Here is a 19,610-nt window from a genome sequence, read left to right on the forward strand (position 1 = left end):
TTAATATTTTTGTGGAAACTGTGATACAAGTTTTTAAATAGAAATCTCTTGTAACATTCTAAATGTCTTAACTGTCACGTTTAATCACCCTTGATGAATAAAAATGTACATTTTAGTCCAAAAAAGTTTTTCACTGACCTCAGAATTTTGAATCGTAGTGTATACTAATAAAATCAAAAGCCCTAAATTGAAACCAAAGTATTTGTTCCCAGTTTTATAAGTAAAGGTGCTGCTATTTGTAGATAAAGTGCTACTATTTAAGCACACCCTGGGTATTTCATCACTTACTGACCTTTGAGTCCACATTTAAAGGAAATCACTCATTTAGCCCCCATCCCACACATCCACTTATTGCCTGCCTGAATGCCTCTGTTATGACTGTAACATGCATCATTTGACCTTGCAATAAATGGGTCATTACTGTGAAAAAATCACTAATGCAATGTTTTATTGAAATATAGGTTTGATGCATTTGACCAAGAATCTGCTTTGACTATTTGTGTAAAAATTCTATGACTCAATATTTGTAATATAAAGAAAGTTTCAGTCTCTTGCTTAATCTCTTACTAAACCACTAAGTGACATGCCCAGGCAAATCAAACTGGGCGGTGCTGATGCGTCACAGTGGGCGGGGTCTGGAATGTACCTGATGCATCTCATTATCTCTGAATGAGTGAGGACTCGAGGAGGTGTGTGTGTGAAAGACTCTAGCAGTAAAACAGGAAGAGCTGGTGTGTGTATCATGCCACCAGAGTACCCTGCTATGTTGCAGACTTCAGTGTGTGCTTGTGTTGGTGAACAGAGTCACTCACACATGTCTTTCTGTGTTCTCTTGCAGTCTGCGGCTGTCTCCGATGGTGGTGAGTAATCAATCAATGTTTCGATATCAAAACCTCAAATCACATCTGATCCTCTTGATCAATTGTCTGTTTTTCGGTATTCCATTTCATTCCACTTTTCTATCACAGTTTATTTTAAGATCTGTCATATTTTCACTCCTAAACATCTTGCTCTCTTTGGGATCTAATCATACATTCTTCATATATCCATTACTTTCACCATCTTGTGCTCTTTTCCTAAACTACTCACATTTCCTCAATTACTCACAGCTCTTTTCTGATATCTCGTATCAGGCTCGCTGTTGTTTTCTATGCTGTGTTTTCAATGTTAATGTAGTTTGTATATGTAGATCTGAAACAGAGAGAGCTCTACCCAAATGAAGGAGAAAGCAAACAACATTTTGGCTGTCTTTTAGTCGCCTGATCTCTTGATAAGATTGGTTCTCTGTTCCATCTGCCATCCATCCCCCCAATTTTTGCACTATAAGTGCTTGATGGATGAATATAGACAAATCAGGCAAAGTCTTTGTGCCATTTTATCGGCGTAAACAATGTAATTGAAGTTCTTTTGGCTCTTTGAGATCAGTTGCCAACATTATTTGTGATCGGTTTTCCTTTCGAATCACCACAGATGTATTGTATCAGAACAGTATAATGTGCCAAAGCAAATTCTAATGTTTCATTAAGTGCCTCTTTTAACCTTCAGCCCAACTTCCTCTTTTTATACAAAACCATTAATGAGGAACAGCACCAATGGTTGTACCATACGTAGTGTTGTCTGTGATTCTTCATGCCTGAGCGAGTTACTGGTTTGGCCTAAAACTCTGCATTTTAAATCCAACTGCACTAGGAGTGAACAAGCCCTAACTACCTCTCGAATCCCCCTTCGATGTCCCAATTAGCATGTGTGAATGTGCCAGGGTTTCTGTGAATGTTTGCTTAACGCTGCCATAGATCTTTCAACCTTATGCATAACAAAAGGCACGTAGGGACAAATGTATGAATGCAAAACTGTGAGGAATTTACTTCAGTGGGCTGTTACACTTACAATCCTGTAGTATCGTTTTTAATGTCTATGTTGATATCAAGTTGCCAACGACCGTGAGAGGATCTGAATTGAGATCAGCTTGTAGTTAACCAGGATAGGCAGGATGGATCAGTGTTCAGATCCCGGGGCCAGATTTATCTCTTAGAAACTGCTCCAGGATCAATTATCAGTATGGCAGGATGTCGTAAATCTGCTTGTGAAAGCGAAGAGAGAGCGAGTTAAGGGACCACTTCAAATGTCAGTAACACCCATCCATCTTGAGATCAAAGTGCAAATCTCAGGAACCTTTCATTTTCTTCATTTTTCTGCTGTCTTTAGAATTCTTGAGCTGTGTTCTTGTAGACGCCTCGGTGTGAGTTTTACAGTCTGGATCTCTCCGTGTGCAAGACTAGTTAGTTTACAGGAATCTGCATCTATAGGGGTCAATGACACGCTGCAGATTTTTTGGTCTTGATCTATTCGTTTATTCAACAAGCAATTCATAAATACAAATACTTGAATGAACCTCCTCTATGATAAACATGTTTTTAAGAACAATCTAAATTAAAATTCATTTTGGTATTTTTTGGGGGAAGCATAAAGAATAAAAAAATGCATTAAAATGTGAGGGTGATACATTTATATCATAATGAAAAAAATTATAATTCTTGAAAAGTAAAGTGTTAATTAGTTTGACATAATCTTTTATTATTATTTTTAAGGGAAAAAAATAACAAAACTAACAAAAGTCACTGCATATTAATATTAAAAAAACTTTTGTCCGCCCAAAAAAATCACGTGGTTTGGCCAACGATAATGCAAATATATATATATATATATGAACTTAAAATAGGAAATTATATCTTAAGAAACCTCTGCAGTCTCTCATGACTGTGAAAAGGTCAGTAAAGTGTCTTATAATATCAAATAATTTGACCTTTTTTTAATAAGACAAGGGTAGGTACGGTCGTAAAATGTGTGACTCCTCAAAAAATATATTTTGAATGATTTTTTTAGGTCCCACTTTATTTTAAGTGGCTTTAAGTACTATGTACTTACATTGAAATTAATAATTTGATTCAATGGACTTATTGTATACATACATGTTTTTAAATTGTAGTATTTATATTTAAAAAATACCAGCATGTAATTACAGCTGTAATTAATTCATGTAATTACATTTGTAATAATTACACAGTTGACCCTTCCCTTAATTGTGGGCACTCTTATTTGTCATTGACCCCTTTTTACAAAAGGACCATTGGGCATTTTATGCAGTGCAGTCATATGCAAATCCTCTCATCTGTTTGTGTGTGCATGCTTGTCTTCAGTTATGGTGCTACCGGTTGGCTGTGCTGGTTCAACATTAATATTGCAGGTTCCTGTTACCTCTACCTTCTAAGTTTCCCTCCTCTCTCTGCTTTCAATAATTTATCATCTACCCGTTCAGAGCTTTGTGCGCAGGCTACTATCTGTTTACCACTATACATGCATGTAGGCTCGTCACCGTGTCTGTGTTGTTTAGATAGTTCCTAGTTGCTGATAAAGTTAGCTTCCAGCGTGTACATTAGCTCTATGGACAGTTTGATGGCTGTTCACACTCTTCACCGTGGCAGTGTGTGTGTGTAATGTGGGGTGATGGATGTCAAAGCCAATTGGCGTCCAATTGGCATGAAATACCTGGTGAAGTGGCATCACACAGGCTCGTACCAGCTTTACCCAGGTAAGAGGTCGTGCTGATAGTGACCCATGGTCTGTTGAGGTTCTTTCAGAGGGAGTCCATCTGAAGAGTGCTTGTTTTTTAGTGTAGGTTTTTATTTTCAGCTGGGCTAAATCAGTTTTTGTCTTGCTTAGCCTTTACAGTATGACTATTTTTTTGTTGTTGACTATACTGTTTTTTTTTGTTGTTGTTGTTGACTACGTTGCTAAATGCTTATTGATGTTCCTTTCAGTGTTTTTGAGGATTATTTAAGAAAGAGTTCACTCAAGGCATTATTCCTCATCCTTGTGTATACAGGTAACAGTTCATAGTGACATGGAATAAAGTCACATGGATGACTTTTATGCCACTTTTGGTTGTTTATACAGCTTGACAACTCCTGTCCACTGAACTGTTTGATTTTTCGAATTCCACGGATAAAATGACAGCATATGAGTTTGGAACAACATCTGGGCGAGTAAATAAGGACTTTTTAATTTTTTAGCGAACTGTGCCTTTAAAGAAGAATGTGCTTTGTAACTTTAATCGATAGTATTTGATTACAAGAGCTCACCGACCACATCAGAATCACCCAGAAACTAAAAGGAGAGCATCTAATCTAACAGCAGCTGCAGAAGTGTCAGGTGATTTAAGAAATCAGATTTAGGACTGATGATATAATTTAATATCTCACATCTAGCTTTCAAACGCAAGTCTATTTTAAGAGTATGGTCTTAGAACACCCTGACTTTCTTCAGGCAGTCCCATTGGGCATTTCCGGTTTTTGAAGGATTATGTTGTGTGAGTGTCATATGCAAAATGTGAAAAAAAAAAAAAACCTTCATGTTATTATAAGCTTCTTCTTTAACAAAAATGAGTGTGCCTCTGTGTTTGGTGTGAATAATACGTACATTGTTATCTCATTGTTTGTGCCTAGAGCTGAACAGTGTGGACCTGAAAGGCTGCGGCAGTGATAACAGTCTGAACAGCAATGCCAGCCTACCTAGCGTGCAATGCCATAGACGCCACACTGAACGGCGTGTTGCATCATGGGCTGTCTGCTTCGAGCGCCTGCTACAGGATCCTGTTGGTGTCCGATATTTCTCGGTACGTCGAATCAGTCCATGTAATCCTTTTGCAAAGCAGCCGCACTGTGTTTAAGAATCCTCTAGCAATATTGTCTGAGGATACAAGTTATGCTTTATGCATTTTAATTGAAAATGTGAAGTCCTCAGATACTTTCTTATCAAAACTTGCATAAGTTGTAAAGTTTTTTTTTTAGCAAGGTTGCATGAGTAACTCTTTGAATTCAAGGTTTCTAACAAAACCACAAGAAAGTGTTTGGAAAGAATTTTCCTTATCTCTAAAACAAGCAATGCCTAGAATGTAGCCAGTGAGTATAGATAATAAGATAATAAGTTTTTTCGTAGTTGAAAGGTTTTTCATGAAAGACAAAACATGTAAAGAACCATTTTACACAAACAATTTTGTGTATGTTTTGCAGATTAATTACTTGATCTTATTTCTTTTTCTCTTCATCCTGCAGGAGTTTCTGAAGAAAGAGTTCAGTGAGGAGAATATTTTATTTTGGCAAGCGTGTGAATATTTCAGCCATGTACCTGAAACAGACAAGAAACAGGTATGAAGTCGTCATATTTACAATATTTCTTTAACCTGGGTACTTGATCACAAAACATACGCTGTTCATTTTTTAATGCTGTTTATTAGATATTTTGGAAACACTTTACAATAAGGTTTCATTAGTTAACATGAACTAAGAATGAACAATACTTCTACAACCTTTAATAATCTTTGTTATTACACGGCTCTGTGGAATACTTGATTCTGATTGGTCAATCGCGCCATCCAGCGGTATGTTATTCCCAGATAACAACCGCTGAAAACAAATAACGCAGGCTCGTCCGGGTTACTGAAGTCAGCAGCGCTATACGCTTACTAGGACCGGTATTTCTTCGTGGAAGTTTTGCATTTGGTGAGCTAATAAAATATGAAAATTCAGTCAAATCAATATTTTGTGTACAGTTATTTAATTATGCCATCCAGTATCGTGCACTCGCTCTCTGTTGCTTCATACAAACGCAGCTGCTGCCATTTTGTGACTATTGTTTTGTACACTGTTGGATTATAAGATACAAACAGGTACAATTTTAAAACAGTTTAATCTGAAATCAATATCACTTATCTTCATAATTATTTATGTGGCGAAACGCTGTGTAATAAGTGGCATGACTGTATACGGTATCTCTTAAATATCCGTCTAGTTTGAACTTGTCACGCTAGCAATAGCTCTCTCTGCGGAAGCTTTGTGTTTAAAGGCCTAATAAAATATTTCAACTCAGATCAATATTTCGTGTCTACTTATTTACTTATGTGGCAAGTAGCCGTTTAATTAGCGGGACAATGTGCATCCAGCCGGATGTTATCTCAGATTAAACCCCCTTCAGGCTGATGCAAGGCCCCTCCTCATCACCCTGTCAGGGGTTTATTCTGAGATAACAACCGGCTGGATGCACATTATCCCTTACTTAATGTTAATTTCAACATTTACTAATACATTATTCAAATGAAAAGTTGTAGTTGTTAACACGAGTTAATACACTGTGAACTAACATGAACAAACAACCAACAGCTGTATTTTTATTAACTAACATTAACAAAGATAAATAAATACTGTAACAAATCTATTGCTCATGGTTAGTTCATGTTTACTAATGAAACCTTATTGTAAAGTGTTTCCGATATTTATGTCCATAGCAGTCCATTTAGGATACTAAATACACCCTTAATGTGGACAGGATGAAATAAAGGTTTGTTATTTGCTGTTTGATTGTGACCTTGTCATAACTTTTGGCCTCCAGCTGTCCCAGAGAGCTAGAGAGATATACAACAGCTTCCTGTCGAGTAAGGCCACCACACCCGTCAACATTGATAGTCAGGCTCAGCTGGCTGACGACATACTCAACGCACCAAGGCCAGACATGTTTAAAGAGCAACAGATACAGGTAAGGAGACAGGAAGTGTTCAAATTAGGATATTTACTGAAAACCTGGGGGCGTTTTCTGAACAAAAAGCATTAGAAAAGTATTAACAGAGCTTAAAAATTTCCCAGTGCACTGCACATCATAAAGTTGATATCAGGCTGCGTGGGTGTCAGGTCCACCCTGAAGATTTTGAAATTGTGGAAAATCTCTTTACATGCCGTGACCTGTTTTTTTTTTTTTCTACGCGTGTCTACTTGACATCTTTCTCCGACCAATTAATGTAGAATAATCAGCAAATGATTTAAGTTACTGTTCATGACACATGACAGCATTAAAAAAATTCCCAGAAGTATCCAACAATTGCTGTCTTTAAAATGACTGTGTTCCCTCCACTGCATGTCTGTAAGGCTTTACCATCACATCCCCATCTTTGAGGGCTGCAGGCAAGATGTCGAATAATAAAGTATTTTCGGCACTGTGATGTCATAAGAACATGAATGTAGCATCCTGTACACTCCAACCCCATGATGACCGTGAGGAAGCCCTCGGGCGACCTTTGTGCATAATGTGTCCTTATAAAGTGTCTTTGAAGGCAAAGAATCACGTAGCAGCATTTAGAGGCTCCTGTCTGGCTGTCACCTCTTTATCCAAGATCTCTGTAATTCACAGACTCACAGAAACATTATATTGGCCACATTTTACATTTTACATGTCAGATACTGTAGCTGTTCAGGATTCTTTGATTAGTAGTTTAAAAGAACAGCATTTATTTAAATCTTTGTAACACTGTATTTCAATGTTCCCTCTAAGCTGCACGCGTGCGCGCACTTCTGAAGCGGCGGCCGCGCAGAAAAGAATAAAATGCCACGCAGAGGACTGACGCGAAATGTGTGGGGAAATCCATTTGATTGTAGTTTAAGTGAGAACTAATTTCAGTGCTCTGGTCAACCGCTATAGAGTGAAAACTGGTGAATGCAGTTTACAGGTTTCATAGAAAGAGAACGATGTGAGCGCGTGTGATTGGCAGTGAGTCGTGTGTGCGGACCAAATAGCTCAATACGAGAGGCAACGAGAAACGCAAAGACGTGAAATAAAATCACATCATAATGTTTTAAAGAAGAGTGGTGGAAATAACGGTTGATGGACACAGAACGGTAACAATTACACACCCACCTGCGTGCAAATTCAAAATACATCATTAGTTTAAATAGATGTTTTTGTGTGGGGGGGAGTTTCAGGGATGGTTAGATTATAAAAGAGTTCACATTCACTTTTCTTGAAAATATTTAGCTATTAGATCTATTTAAATGGTTCAGTTTGTTTTCATATTATAATAATATAATATGTAAACAAATTGAAGCATTTAAACTGATATATCACTTCAAATACTTCAATTTGTTTTTTTATATTATATTATATTAGGCCTATATTTTATTATATTATAATCCTAAATAAAGAATCTCACAAGGGGAATTGTTTAGGTTATATTAGGCCTATATTGTATTTAGGCATGTGCCGGTATCAAATTTTCATGCTGCGATTAATTGATTGAGCTTTTATCACGGTATACGGTATTATCACGATATTTTAATTGCACAAGAGAAACAGACGGATTGGGGGTATCTAAAAAAAACTTGCATCACAATCTGTAATTGTGATTGTCAAAACATAAATTTTATTTTTTAGTGACAACATGTTATAATGTTTACATGGTTACTGAGGCTACTGTTTGTATTATTGCTTAACACAATTTTCATGATTTCAATTAAATTCTTGGATTTAATTTCAATCTTGATTCAATATTGACTCATTTGGATAAATATTAGGTAGGCTACAGTAGATAGCCTGCATTTAAATGTTTCTCAAGAAAAAATATATCTCACATAATGCTGTAAACATACAGAGAGAAATTAAATATAATGCATACAATATAAATATAATTATAATATAAATATAAAAATGTAATATGCCGTAATTTTCATTATAATAACAATTATATAATGACAAGTACATATATTAAAATATGTAATATAGTGCACATATTTAGCAAAATACTCCTCTCTATAGCTATTTTCTTATAGTCAACTAACATTAAATGGCTTTCCTGAGGTAAATGTAACGTTCTGTGACATAATTGTTCTCCTGCAGTGTTATTGACCTCTTTCCGTGGTTGAAAAACACTGATTAAGCGAAAGTACGTACCTTTCGGTGGGTTGTACTGTATCTTTAATAAAAAGTAACAGATGATCTGTTTACTTGAACTGAGGCGCGCGATCTGTCACGTCACATTTACAAGCACCAAAACAGTATTTATTGTCTGAATTTCGTTATAAAACCTGAGAGCTGATATTTTTTTCAGATCAAAAGTAACCTGCTCTGTCTAGTCTGTCGGTGTCAGTGTCCTCTTTGCTCCGCGATTTTTCTCTGGGTGAGAAAATGGATATGTGGCGCGAGACCGTGTGAAAGTGTCAATTGCGTGAGTCTCAAGCTGAATGCGTGAGAGTTGGCAGCCATGCGGGGGATAAATAGTCGGCAGCGTTCCTCCTTCCGCCGTGCTTCTTCTCCATGTGAGGATTGTTTACATTAGACTAGAGTGCGCACTGCATGCACACAGTGCTTATACATGTGATGTGGGGATTGTTTACATCAAGTGCGCACGTGTTTTGCGCAGCATACGCATTGTTTTTTAAGCGGTTGATGGAAAATAAGCTGATGCGCGTTCTAAAAATCTAAATTCGGATCTATTATTTTTCACGGTATTTCGAAGTCCCCGCGATAACAATATCGTGCATATTCATTACCGCGATTTATCGCATTACCGAATACCGGCACATGTCTAATTGTATTATATTATAAGCCTAAATAAAGAATCTCACAAGGGTATTGTTTAGGGCTCTTTGCCATTAAAAAGTTTGAAACCCCCTGCTAAAGAAAATATTGGAAATTCATAAGCAATAAACAATCTTTTAATTTTGATGGTTTAATGCTTCCTGTACACAATTAATTGACTGTACAAAAACACTTTATGGTTTTCCCAAACCATCTCAGTGTAACAGCTTACTTTTCTTTCATACTATATTCTATTATTGTAAAGAATTGGTAAAGACTGTACAGTTAACAGCACTGTAAAAAAAAAAAAAATCAGGTAACCTAAAATGTGCTTCATTTAGTGACTTAATTTGTTAAGAAGCTTGTTTTTCGAAAATATGATTTAATACCAATAAGTTACATCAAGGGTCAAATAAAATAGAAATGGCACATTCAAGTTAAAAGTTACAACTGAACGTTGAAACCATTGTGTTTCTACACTCACCGGCCACTTTATTAGGTACACCTGTCCAACTGCTCGTTAACACTTAATTTCTAAGCAGCCAATCACATGGCGGCAACTCAGTGCATTTAGGCATGTAGACATGGTCAAGACAATCTCCTGCAGTTCAAACCGAGCATCAGTATGGGGAAGAAAGTTGATTTGAGTGACTTTGAACGTGGCATGATTGTTGGTGCCAGAAGGGCTGGTCTGAGTATTTCAGAAACTGCTAATCTACTGGGATTTTCACGCACAACCATCTCTAGGGTTTACAGAGAATGGTCCGAAAAAGAAAAAACATCCAGTGAGCGGCAGTTCTGTGGGCGGAAATGCCTTGTTGATGCCAGAGGTCAGAGGAGAATGGCCAGACTGGTTCGAGCTGATAGAAGGGCAACAGTGACTGAAATAACCACTCGTTACAACCGAGGTATGCAGCAAAGCATTTGTGAAGCCACAACACGCACAACCTTGAGGCGGATGGGCTACAACAGCAGAAGACTCCACCGGGTACCACTCATCTCCACTACAAATAGGAAAAAGAGGCTACAATTTGCAAGAGCTCACCAAAATTGAACAGTTGAAGACTGGAAAAATGTTGCCTGGTCTGATGAGTCTCGATTTCTGTTGAGACATTCAGATGTTAGAGTCAGAATTTGGCGTAAACAGAATGAGAACATGGAACCATCATGCCTTGTTACCACTGTGCAGGCTGCTGGTGGTGGTGTAATGGTGTGGGGGATGTTTTCCTGGCACACTTTAGGCCCCTTAGTGCCAATTGGGCATCGTTTAAATGCCACGGCCTACCTGAGCATTGTTTCTGACCATGTCCATCCCTTTATGGCCACCATGTACCCATCCTCTGATGGCTACTTCCACCATGTCACAAAGCTCTAATCATTTCAAATTGGTTTCTTGAACATGACAATGAGTTCACTGTACTAAAATGGCCTCCACAGTCACCAGATCTCAACCCAATAGAGCATCTTTGGGATGTGGTGGAACGGGAGATTCGCATCATGGATGTGCAGCCGACAAATCTGCGGCAACTGTGTGATGCCATCATGTCAATATGGACCAAACTCCCTGAGGAATGCTTCCAGCACCTTGTTGAATCTATGCCACGAAGAATTGAGGCAGTTCTGAAGGCAAAAGGGGGTCCAACCCGTTACTAGCATGGGGTACCTAATAAAGTGGCCGGTGAGTGTACGTATGCTGTACAGGTCAGGTATAAAGAATATTTTTGCTCAGGTGGCGAAAAATGTCCGCCCAATAGAAAAAAGTTTTGCTCAGCAAGAAAAAAAATTAGAGGGAACATTGCTGTATTTGTATTTTTTACTGTCACTTTTGATCAATTGAATGCATCTTTGCTACATAAAAATATGAATTAAAAAAATACTACTAACCTCAAACTTTGAATGGAAGTGTATGTCATCCCAGCTGAGAAGACCCACATTGCCGGTCATCAGCATTTGTTTTTGTTAAGGATGCCAGTCCCAGCATGATATGCTGGTGCCCCCACCAGTTTACTTAAGCAGCTTAACCAGCAAGACTAGAAAAAAATATACTAGTTGACAAACGTAAAAAATATGGCTATGCAGGACCAATATGTATTTTCAGCATGCTGATTTTACAGTGCCACTCTTTTTTTTACTCAATAGATCTTCAACTTGATGAAGTTTGACAGTTACACACGCTTCCTGAAGTCCTACCTGTATCAAGAATGTATGCTTGCAGAGGTTGAGGGGCGTCCTCTTCCAGACCCCTACCAGGTCCCCAGTAGCCCCACATCTAAACATAGCACAAGCTCTGACCGCTCCAACCTCTCTACACCTAAAAAGGTAACACACCCACACACACACACGTCTGGTTTGCTACCTTTTTGGGGTCTCTCCGTAGACGTAATGGTTTTTATACTTTACAAACTACCCATCACAGATTTTCAGAAAAACTCATTCTGTATGATTAATAAGCTTGTTTCCTCATAAGGACCTCAATTTTGGTCCCCACGGTGACACGAGTCCCCATGAGTCAGTGTGCATTCAGGTTGAATTCCCCACCAGGATAGAAAAACATGAACACACACACACACACACTCACTCAGTGATGTTTATTTTGTTGTACGCCCCTTCCTTAGAAAGATGATGGTCTGTTTGCAGTTGACACATTGACTTCCTTTTAACATAATCACACAATCTGTGAAGCACATCAAATAACGAAACCTCCAATTATCTCGGTGGAAGGTTTAGTTATGCCTTCAGTAGTTTATGTACATTCATATGTGATTATGTATGAACATTTATGAATCATGGATTCAACAAAGCATTATGTAATAATGTTTGTAGATGTTATTTATGAAATTTATCAGGAAGATTAACCAAATGCTTCACATCATTTGGCTTAAATGTCTTTCTTTAACTGTCCTTAAAAGTTTGTGTTATGAGTATTATCTTGTTGTTTTTCAGGTGTGAGATTAAAGCTATTGTTAGCATTCTGTTCTTGTTTGTATTAGTATAGTTATCATGGAAGCTTTCGAAGAAGAGAGAATCGTCTAATTTATCATCCCACCATTCCTTCCAGTCAGATCTAATTTTAGACAGTAAATTCCTGACCAATATCTTATCAATAGCATATCAGTGTTTCATGTAACATTAGAGTTTTTGTTAACATTTGTTAACATTAGATAATGTATTAATAACATGAACTAATTATTTTGAGCAATACATTTTTATAGTATTTATTTATCTTTGTTAATGTTAGTTAATAATAAAAACAGTCGTTTATTGCTAGTTCATGTTAGCTCAGTGCATTAACTAATGTTAACAAACACAACTTTTGATTTGAATAATGTATTAGTAAATGTTGAAATTAACTAAGATTAATAAATGCTGTAGAAGTATTGTTCATTCTTAGTTCATGTTAACTAAACTAAACTAATGAAACCTTATTGTAAAGTGTTATAAACTTTTTCTTTGGCCACCAGAGAGATTTTTTTGGATCTTTGTGTAACACCTTTATTTTTGACTATGGAGAATAATTTACCACTTTTTTTGAAGGTGCAGGACGACAAGAAAAGTAAATCGGGAAGGTCACTGAATGAAGACAGCAGAGATGAACATAGCGATAAAAAGAAAAGCATTTTCTTCTCTTGGTCCAGAAATAGAAGTTTCGGAAAAGGATCTAAGAAGAAGGACCTTGGAGACTACAGTAAGTGGAGGACATCAGTGACTATTTTGTTAAATGTACCTTTATTTAGTTTCATTACATTTACAGTGCAATTACGATGCTCATAAACTTTAGCATTTTTGTTTATGTGCTTCTCATCTCCTTGAATATTTCCTCCAGTGTCTCCAATTCCCCTGCATTTTCCAGGTTGTCATTTATGAATGTTATTTGTCTTTCACTACAGGCTATACAGATAGTAACGGACGGAGAGAATCACAGGGCTCTTTGTCATCTGGTGCGAGTTTGGAACTTGCTACCTCTGGTTCTGGAAAAAACGAGGTGGGTCAAATGCATCTGACTCGAGCTTATTATACAATTATATACAGTATATTATTATATTATTATTCTCTGTCTACGATTATTAGTATTTTGTTAAAATGACCAAAAATATATATTTTTTTGCATTAAAACAACCCAATCAAGTCATAATAATGATGTTATTATTAAAATGGTTATATTATGTAGTTTTCTTGTATATTTATTTATTTTAAGAATATATCCTTCAATTATTTTCTCCAATTTAATATAACTAAAAAAAAAAAAAAAAAGTATTTCATTTATTTGCATTGTTCATTCGTGTTCCTCTGTCTGACAGGGTGATGTGTCACGTAACTCCATGTCGTTGTCCGAGCGTACGGTGCGTCACTGTAACATTAACCTTCCGGATGGCTCATGCTGCTCAGTACCCATCAGGCCTGGCGTCTCCATCAGAGAGGTGCTCTCAGGCTTGTGCGAGAAGCTCAGTATTAATCTGGCTGCTGTGGATCTGTTCCTAGTGGGAGGGGAAAAGGTAACATGCATATTAATCTGTAGTTCAGATAACCAATGCAGGGTACTAATTGTGTTTTGTGGTAAAACTATTCTATAATGATATACCTTCGGTTTTGCTTTTGATTTTGTCTTGTCTACCTTTAGAGGTTACAAGGTGGTTTCAGTATATGTGTTTTTGTGCTGAGTGCTGCATTTATGCGTGCGTGTGCGCATGTGTGTGCATCTGCATCATTTGATACTGCAATGCTGTAATAGACTATAATAGCATGTATTGTCCTTGTAAAGCCTTTAGTGTTGGACCAGGACTGCATGACACTGTGCTCCAGAGATCTGCGGCTGGAGAAACGTACGCTATTCCGGTACACACCCGTTTATCTGTTTTTATCTCTGTCTGTCTGTCCATTCATTCATTCCTTCATCTATGTCTTTATGTATTAATTTCTTTTTTTACATTTCAAACCTAACTGAAGTCATTCATTATCTAACATTCATCAGGATTCAGTTTATTAAAGTTTATTTTCCTTAACTTCTCTCTCCCCATCTCTCCCTCACAGACTGGATCTAGTGCCTATAAATCGTTCTGTTGGGCTGAAAGCGAAACCTACTAAGCCGGTTACAGAAGTGCTGAGACCGGTGGTGGCCAAATATGGCCTGAACTTAGGAGACCTGGTGGCCAGGATAGTGAGTTAAACATTTGCTTATTGTTTACATGTGGAAAATATAGTTTATTGGATGTATCCTTTGTTATTATATGGGCATGTATCAATATTGTGCGTAAAACAATTTATATCTATGTTCCTGTGAGAGCCCTTCTTATAAAGTATTTTTTTATTTACCGGTACTTACACAAGCTGCTCACCGATTAGTTATTGCGACTTTTAACAGAATACATTTAGAGCTGAACTGATCTATCATAGCATTGTGCATAGATTTCTCATCAAAAACATGATGAAAATGTGTTTGTGAGGTAAGAAGCATGTAGCGTTATCAGGTTACACACTAGTGTGCAAATTATGTTTCCATCATATGGAGGATGAAATTAGTGGACTAGAGTGCGAGATGGAGGAAATTGGACTACTGCATCATAACATGTGAAATATGTGTTTTGTGATTTTATGAAATGGATATTAATTAAATATGTTGTTCTTCTTGTGTGGGCAGAGTGGAGAGAAAGAGCCACTGGATCTTGGGCTTCCTATATCTAATCTAGATGGACTGAGGGTGGTTCTGGAATTAGGAGACCACGTTCAAGGAAAAGGCAAGATGCTCACACACATATAGGACAGACATCATTTCCACCATCCAATTTGATTATTTGATTTTAAAGAAAAAAAAATCAAATAAAATAGGTTGTAAATACTTTACCGTGTAGTCTTGAAAATAGTTTGCTTGTAATTACCTTGAACAGAATGAGTTAACGCTCTCCCTCTCTAAACAGACAAACAAAAGCTGGTCTCATCTAAAAGTCATGGCCCACCTCTGTCTACGCGAAGCCAGTCTGCCACAGTAAGACCTCAATCTCCAGAACATTCACTTCAATCTCCTCCTCTCTTTCTTTCTTTGTGTTGTTTGCCCTTTGTGTGGGGAGTCTGTGCATGGCTGGCTTCCCTATTCTTTCCTCTGGTCTGAAGGCTATGTGTATCTGTGCATTTCTGGGCATTTGGATGATCTAACCCATCTTCTCGAATCACAGCAACCCATCTCTTACCACTTCCTTTCCTTCAACACACCACACCGTTGTGAGGGGATAGCAGCCTCTGTTCGCCAAGAGTTCCTTGGTTCAAGGGTTCCTCCCTTGTACAGACTCTCTAGTATTTATAGTTACTGATAGCTGTGTGATATGTTGAGACAAGTGGTGGAAAGACAAGAGAAAGTGAAGCGTGGATGTTCACCGATGCTGGGTGTTGTGGTGGCATGCTGTGCTGGTGGTGGTTTTTCTGCAGTGAGATGCTGTGCTGTATGGAGATTGACTTTAGTATGCTTGCACAAGTAGAGTGAGTATGTACACTCCTTTTAGTGGTAGTTACTACTAGTAGAGACCCACCCAGTGCCCCTACGATGCCCCTGTAGTTTTAGCCCTGTTCCCTAGAGAAAGCCTCGCAGAAGAGGCGGTTCTCATCCACGCACCCTTAATGTGCCCCATTCTCATTGTCGCTACCCAGGGGGAGGACAAAGCGGCAGGAAAGGCTTCGGCTGTGAAAACCAGAGCCCAAGTGGAAAAGCAAAAACAGAAAAAGCTTAATATAGATGAAGCTGAAGGTAAAAAACTATTCCCCTTTCACTTTCTTGAATAATCTCTTTTTCTTTGACCTAGTTAAGCGCAGATGTTGATCCTGACTACATCTTATGCTAACAAAGTCTCTGTAGCAACACTGGCTGATGTAGCTAATGCTAACACAAGCACACTTTGAACTGGCAGCTGCAGGTAATCTGTTGCCGAGGTCTTGCAAGAATGCTTTCTATCTAACGCTTGCTGTAATGTGTCAAAAGTGTGTCGCTTGTCAAATTTCAACAAATAAAATGGTTTAAAATTGTGTGTGTGTTGTCCAACCAGAATTCTTCGAGCTCATATCCAAAGCACAGAGCAACAGAGCTGACGACCAGCGGGGCTTGCTGAACAAATCCGACCTTGTCCTTCCTGACTTCTTGCGCCTTGACACGGAAGCAGACGCCAACAATCTCAGCTCCACCCCCGTCTCCCACAAGAACCGGCCCCGATCCAAGGAGAATGGCTCCGCCCTCAGCGCCAGCCACCAATCGCAGAGCTTAGATTCAACAGTGGAGGGCAAAGTGCCTAGACGAGCCCTAATGCCTCCCAATAGCGCTCTCAGAAACGCCACAGACCGAAATCCACCACCATTCAGTTCCTCACTATCCCCGATTCCGCACTCGCAAAAAGGGGGCTCGTCCGGAGGGGTCCGGGTGCTGGAGGAAGAGGAGAGTGGCACGGACCTGACATTTGTCGCCGAAGGCGACATCTCAAGCCCTAACAGCTCTCTCCTTCACCAGTCCCCCTATCCTCTCCCTGCTTCCCGAGAACGGCAATACCTCCTAAGAGAGGGCACTTACCAGGAAAGCTGGGCTCGATCAGGTACCTCTCCTGTGTGAACAATCAACTGTTGCATGTGTTATCCTCACCTCTTTCTGGTCCCTCCTGAAGATGTGTGTGACTTCTGAGTGCTGTGGATTTGCTGTGCTTTTCATCATAAGCCCTGTGCCAAACCCTGGCAAAACCACCTCCTTCCCATGTACATTTGACACCCTTTAAGCACTTTAACGAAGAATCGAAAAAGACACTTCTACCTACAATGCATTCGATGGTTTATTTTCTTCCCTGAAAGTATTTTAAAACAACCAGCCACACACAATCTTGACAATCATTAACTTCCACGGCTTTTTTTTCCTCTGAGGGAAACAATATAATTATTGTAGGCTGTCGGACTTATTTGAGGTCAGTAGTGAACTGAAGCGATCTTGCTCGTCTTCTGCATATCTCTACCCTGTGGCTCATCACATGAAGGCCTTAACAGCAGCCATAACTGACGGAACTAAACATGTGATAATTCTTCTTTGACACTAAATATAAACTACATAGCGGACGTGGAGTGTTTGAGGTGTCAAGCACCCTTGTTTACGCATGAATATATTTATCTGTTGTTCAAATGATGTGAATGCACAAATGGATAAAAACAAACAAGCACAATCAGTTTTAGTACGACAGAGGCCTCGCCTTACCTCTCTGTGGTGACCAGTAGCGTGCCTTCCATGAAACTGTCCATGAAACCTAAATATTGACAAAGAGTCTTCAGTAACTCCTCATGACCTCACAATTCTACATTTCAATCTTAAATGGAGACCTCAGAGCTTATTTTTGTTTTCTTTATTCCATCGTATTCTTACAGAAGTGCAATTCAACAATGTGTAGCTACGCAGATCACTTCCTTTTTATCACCATTACTTCCAAGTTTTTTTAAGCTACGGTATCATATGTTATGTATTTAATCGTGTAATATAATCCTAAGAAAGAAAGGATTAATTTATCCCAGATGAAACTTAAGTATATCTTCCTGAATGATAAAATACTAAATGTGTACATAGTTTCTGTTACAGCTGTGTGATTTATTGCCATGTTGAGTTGCCAACATTGTTGAATTGCCCTCCATTCTGTTCATTCTCAAACACTGAAATCATTTTCAGTTTTCTGTAGCAGTCTTTTTTGTAGAAGACCAAAATCTCTGCTCAGATTGATATTTCTGCAAACTTGTAAATAGAGTTAAATAAATGTTAGGGGTGAGATCTCTCTCCCTTCCTCTTGTTGTTTATTTCTTGTTCCGATCTCTTTCCAATAACTGTTTTACATTTTTACAATCTCTTAGGCCTGAAACATACTACAAGTACATAAACAAATGCTTTCATCTACACAAGTTTGATTTTAGGCCTATTCATTGTTGTATAATTCAAAAGCAGCGCAAGTGCATGTTACATTCTCAGACTTGCCACTAGGGATGCTATAAAGGGTGTTAACTTACACTGTATGCTTCAGATCAGCTACTGTCATGGCGGAGCATTCGTTTGAAAGGAATCTTACTGTGAAAGTTTGATCATTCTCCATAAACGTGTTTAATGCCACAATTTTGTTTACTGTACGAATGTATGTACAGTAAACGGAACTCTGCAATTGCAATTTGATGTTTAAGTACTTCTGTAGAGTATGTTTAGGGTCTTCATGATGTCACACTTCGGTGAGTAACAGACTGAAGTATGGATTACTACATAATACTTTCTGGCATATTTTGGGGGTGTTATATGAAATCACACCTCAAGAACGCGGAGAACTGATTTGGGGAGGCTAAATCACCAGGACTTCATCACAAGTACACAAATACATCTTTTAATTTTGTGGTCAATAAGTTTTTTTTTTCCTCTGCAAAGGCAAGTTAAATTGATCAAAAGCGACAGTAAAGACTTCAAAAAAAATTTCAAATAAATGCTGATTTAAAAAAAAAAAAATTATCACAGCTTCCACAAAATAATACATAATTCTACTGTTTGATTATGATAAGAAATGTTTCTTGAGCCATCTCAGGAATAAATTACATTTGTTATATAAAACGAATTAAAATAGAAAAGTTATTTTAAATTGTAATAATAATATTTCACAATATCACTGTTTTTACTTTATTACTCATTCAAATACTTGTAAATGCAGCCTTGGTGAGCTTAAGACACTTCTTTCAAAAGCATTAAAAAAATAGTTAATTTGAGTTTAGTATTATATAAGTGTAAACAGTACCACATCCTTCAGAGTTCAAGGAAAGACAGAAGCCCAAATAATTCTCAGATAAGATAGTTTATCATTTCCTTTTCCTGTTATTGAATGAAGAATACAACGATTAGGAGTTCTGCACACAATGTAGACATAAAGCTGGGACGGCACATCTGATCACATGATGAAACTCTGCTCTCAGAAGCGTTCTTTAATAACTCCTTCACATTCCCCTCACCCCACTTCCCCCACCCTCTGTTTTGTGCTGTTTGAGTGAAGCCGTTCTCAGTGCATTAGCTATGCACAGAGGCCCAGTTAAAGTGAATGGCTGGTTAGGCAGGCTTTGTGTTGTTTGGATGCCGGTTCTGGGCTCAGACAAAACCAGCCTCTGTTTCTCTTCACTGCTCCCTCTCTCATCCTCCACCAGAGGAAGTGTCCTAATTCTGCATTGTCTCCCTCGGTACTTTTTCACGC

At 38.2% G+C, this 19,610-nt stretch overlaps 1 protein-coding gene across 3 annotated transcripts in view; it reads left to right on the top strand.

The window, feature by feature from the left end:
• rgs12b (regulator of G protein signaling 12b) overlaps window positions 1-18,192 on the top strand; it is a 52,157-nt gene extending 33,965 nt beyond the window's left edge. For 2 of the 3 annotated variants that reach the window (XM_056241343.1, XM_056241342.1), the window contains 14 exons: window positions 839-860; window positions 4,503-4,672; window positions 5,112-5,204; window positions 6,445-6,588; window positions 11,536-11,715; window positions 12,931-13,081; window positions 13,284-13,378; window positions 13,695-13,889; window positions 14,156-14,229; window positions 14,425-14,551; window positions 15,032-15,128; window positions 15,309-15,376; window positions 16,033-16,129; window positions 16,425-18,192. In XM_056241343.1, coding sequence (XP_056097318.1) covers window positions 839-860; window positions 4,503-4,672; window positions 5,112-5,204; window positions 6,445-6,588; window positions 11,536-11,715; window positions 12,931-13,081; window positions 13,284-13,378; window positions 13,695-13,889; window positions 14,156-14,229; window positions 14,425-14,551; window positions 15,032-15,128; window positions 15,309-15,376; window positions 16,033-16,129; window positions 16,425-16,978 — 2,067 coding nt within the window. In that variant the 3' untranslated portion in view covers window positions 16,979-18,192. The remainder of the gene's footprint in view (window positions 1-838; window positions 861-4,502; window positions 4,673-5,111; window positions 5,205-6,444; window positions 6,589-11,535; window positions 11,716-12,930; window positions 13,082-13,283; window positions 13,379-13,694; window positions 13,890-14,155; window positions 14,230-14,424; window positions 14,552-15,031; window positions 15,129-15,308; window positions 15,377-16,032; window positions 16,130-16,424) is intronic. The other variant, XM_056241345.1, reaches the window with a different exon arrangement.
• The last annotated feature ends 1,418 nt before the right edge of the window (window positions 18,193-19,610 follow it).

This window comes from Rhinichthys klamathensis, unplaced genomic scaffold, assembly GCF_029890125.1.
Source record: "Rhinichthys klamathensis goyatoka isolate OS25496 unplaced genomic scaffold, OSU_Roscu_1.1 h1tg000636l_1, whole genome shotgun sequence".
Taxonomy (NCBI): domain Eukaryota; kingdom Metazoa; phylum Chordata; class Actinopteri; order Cypriniformes; family Leuciscidae; genus Rhinichthys; species Rhinichthys klamathensis.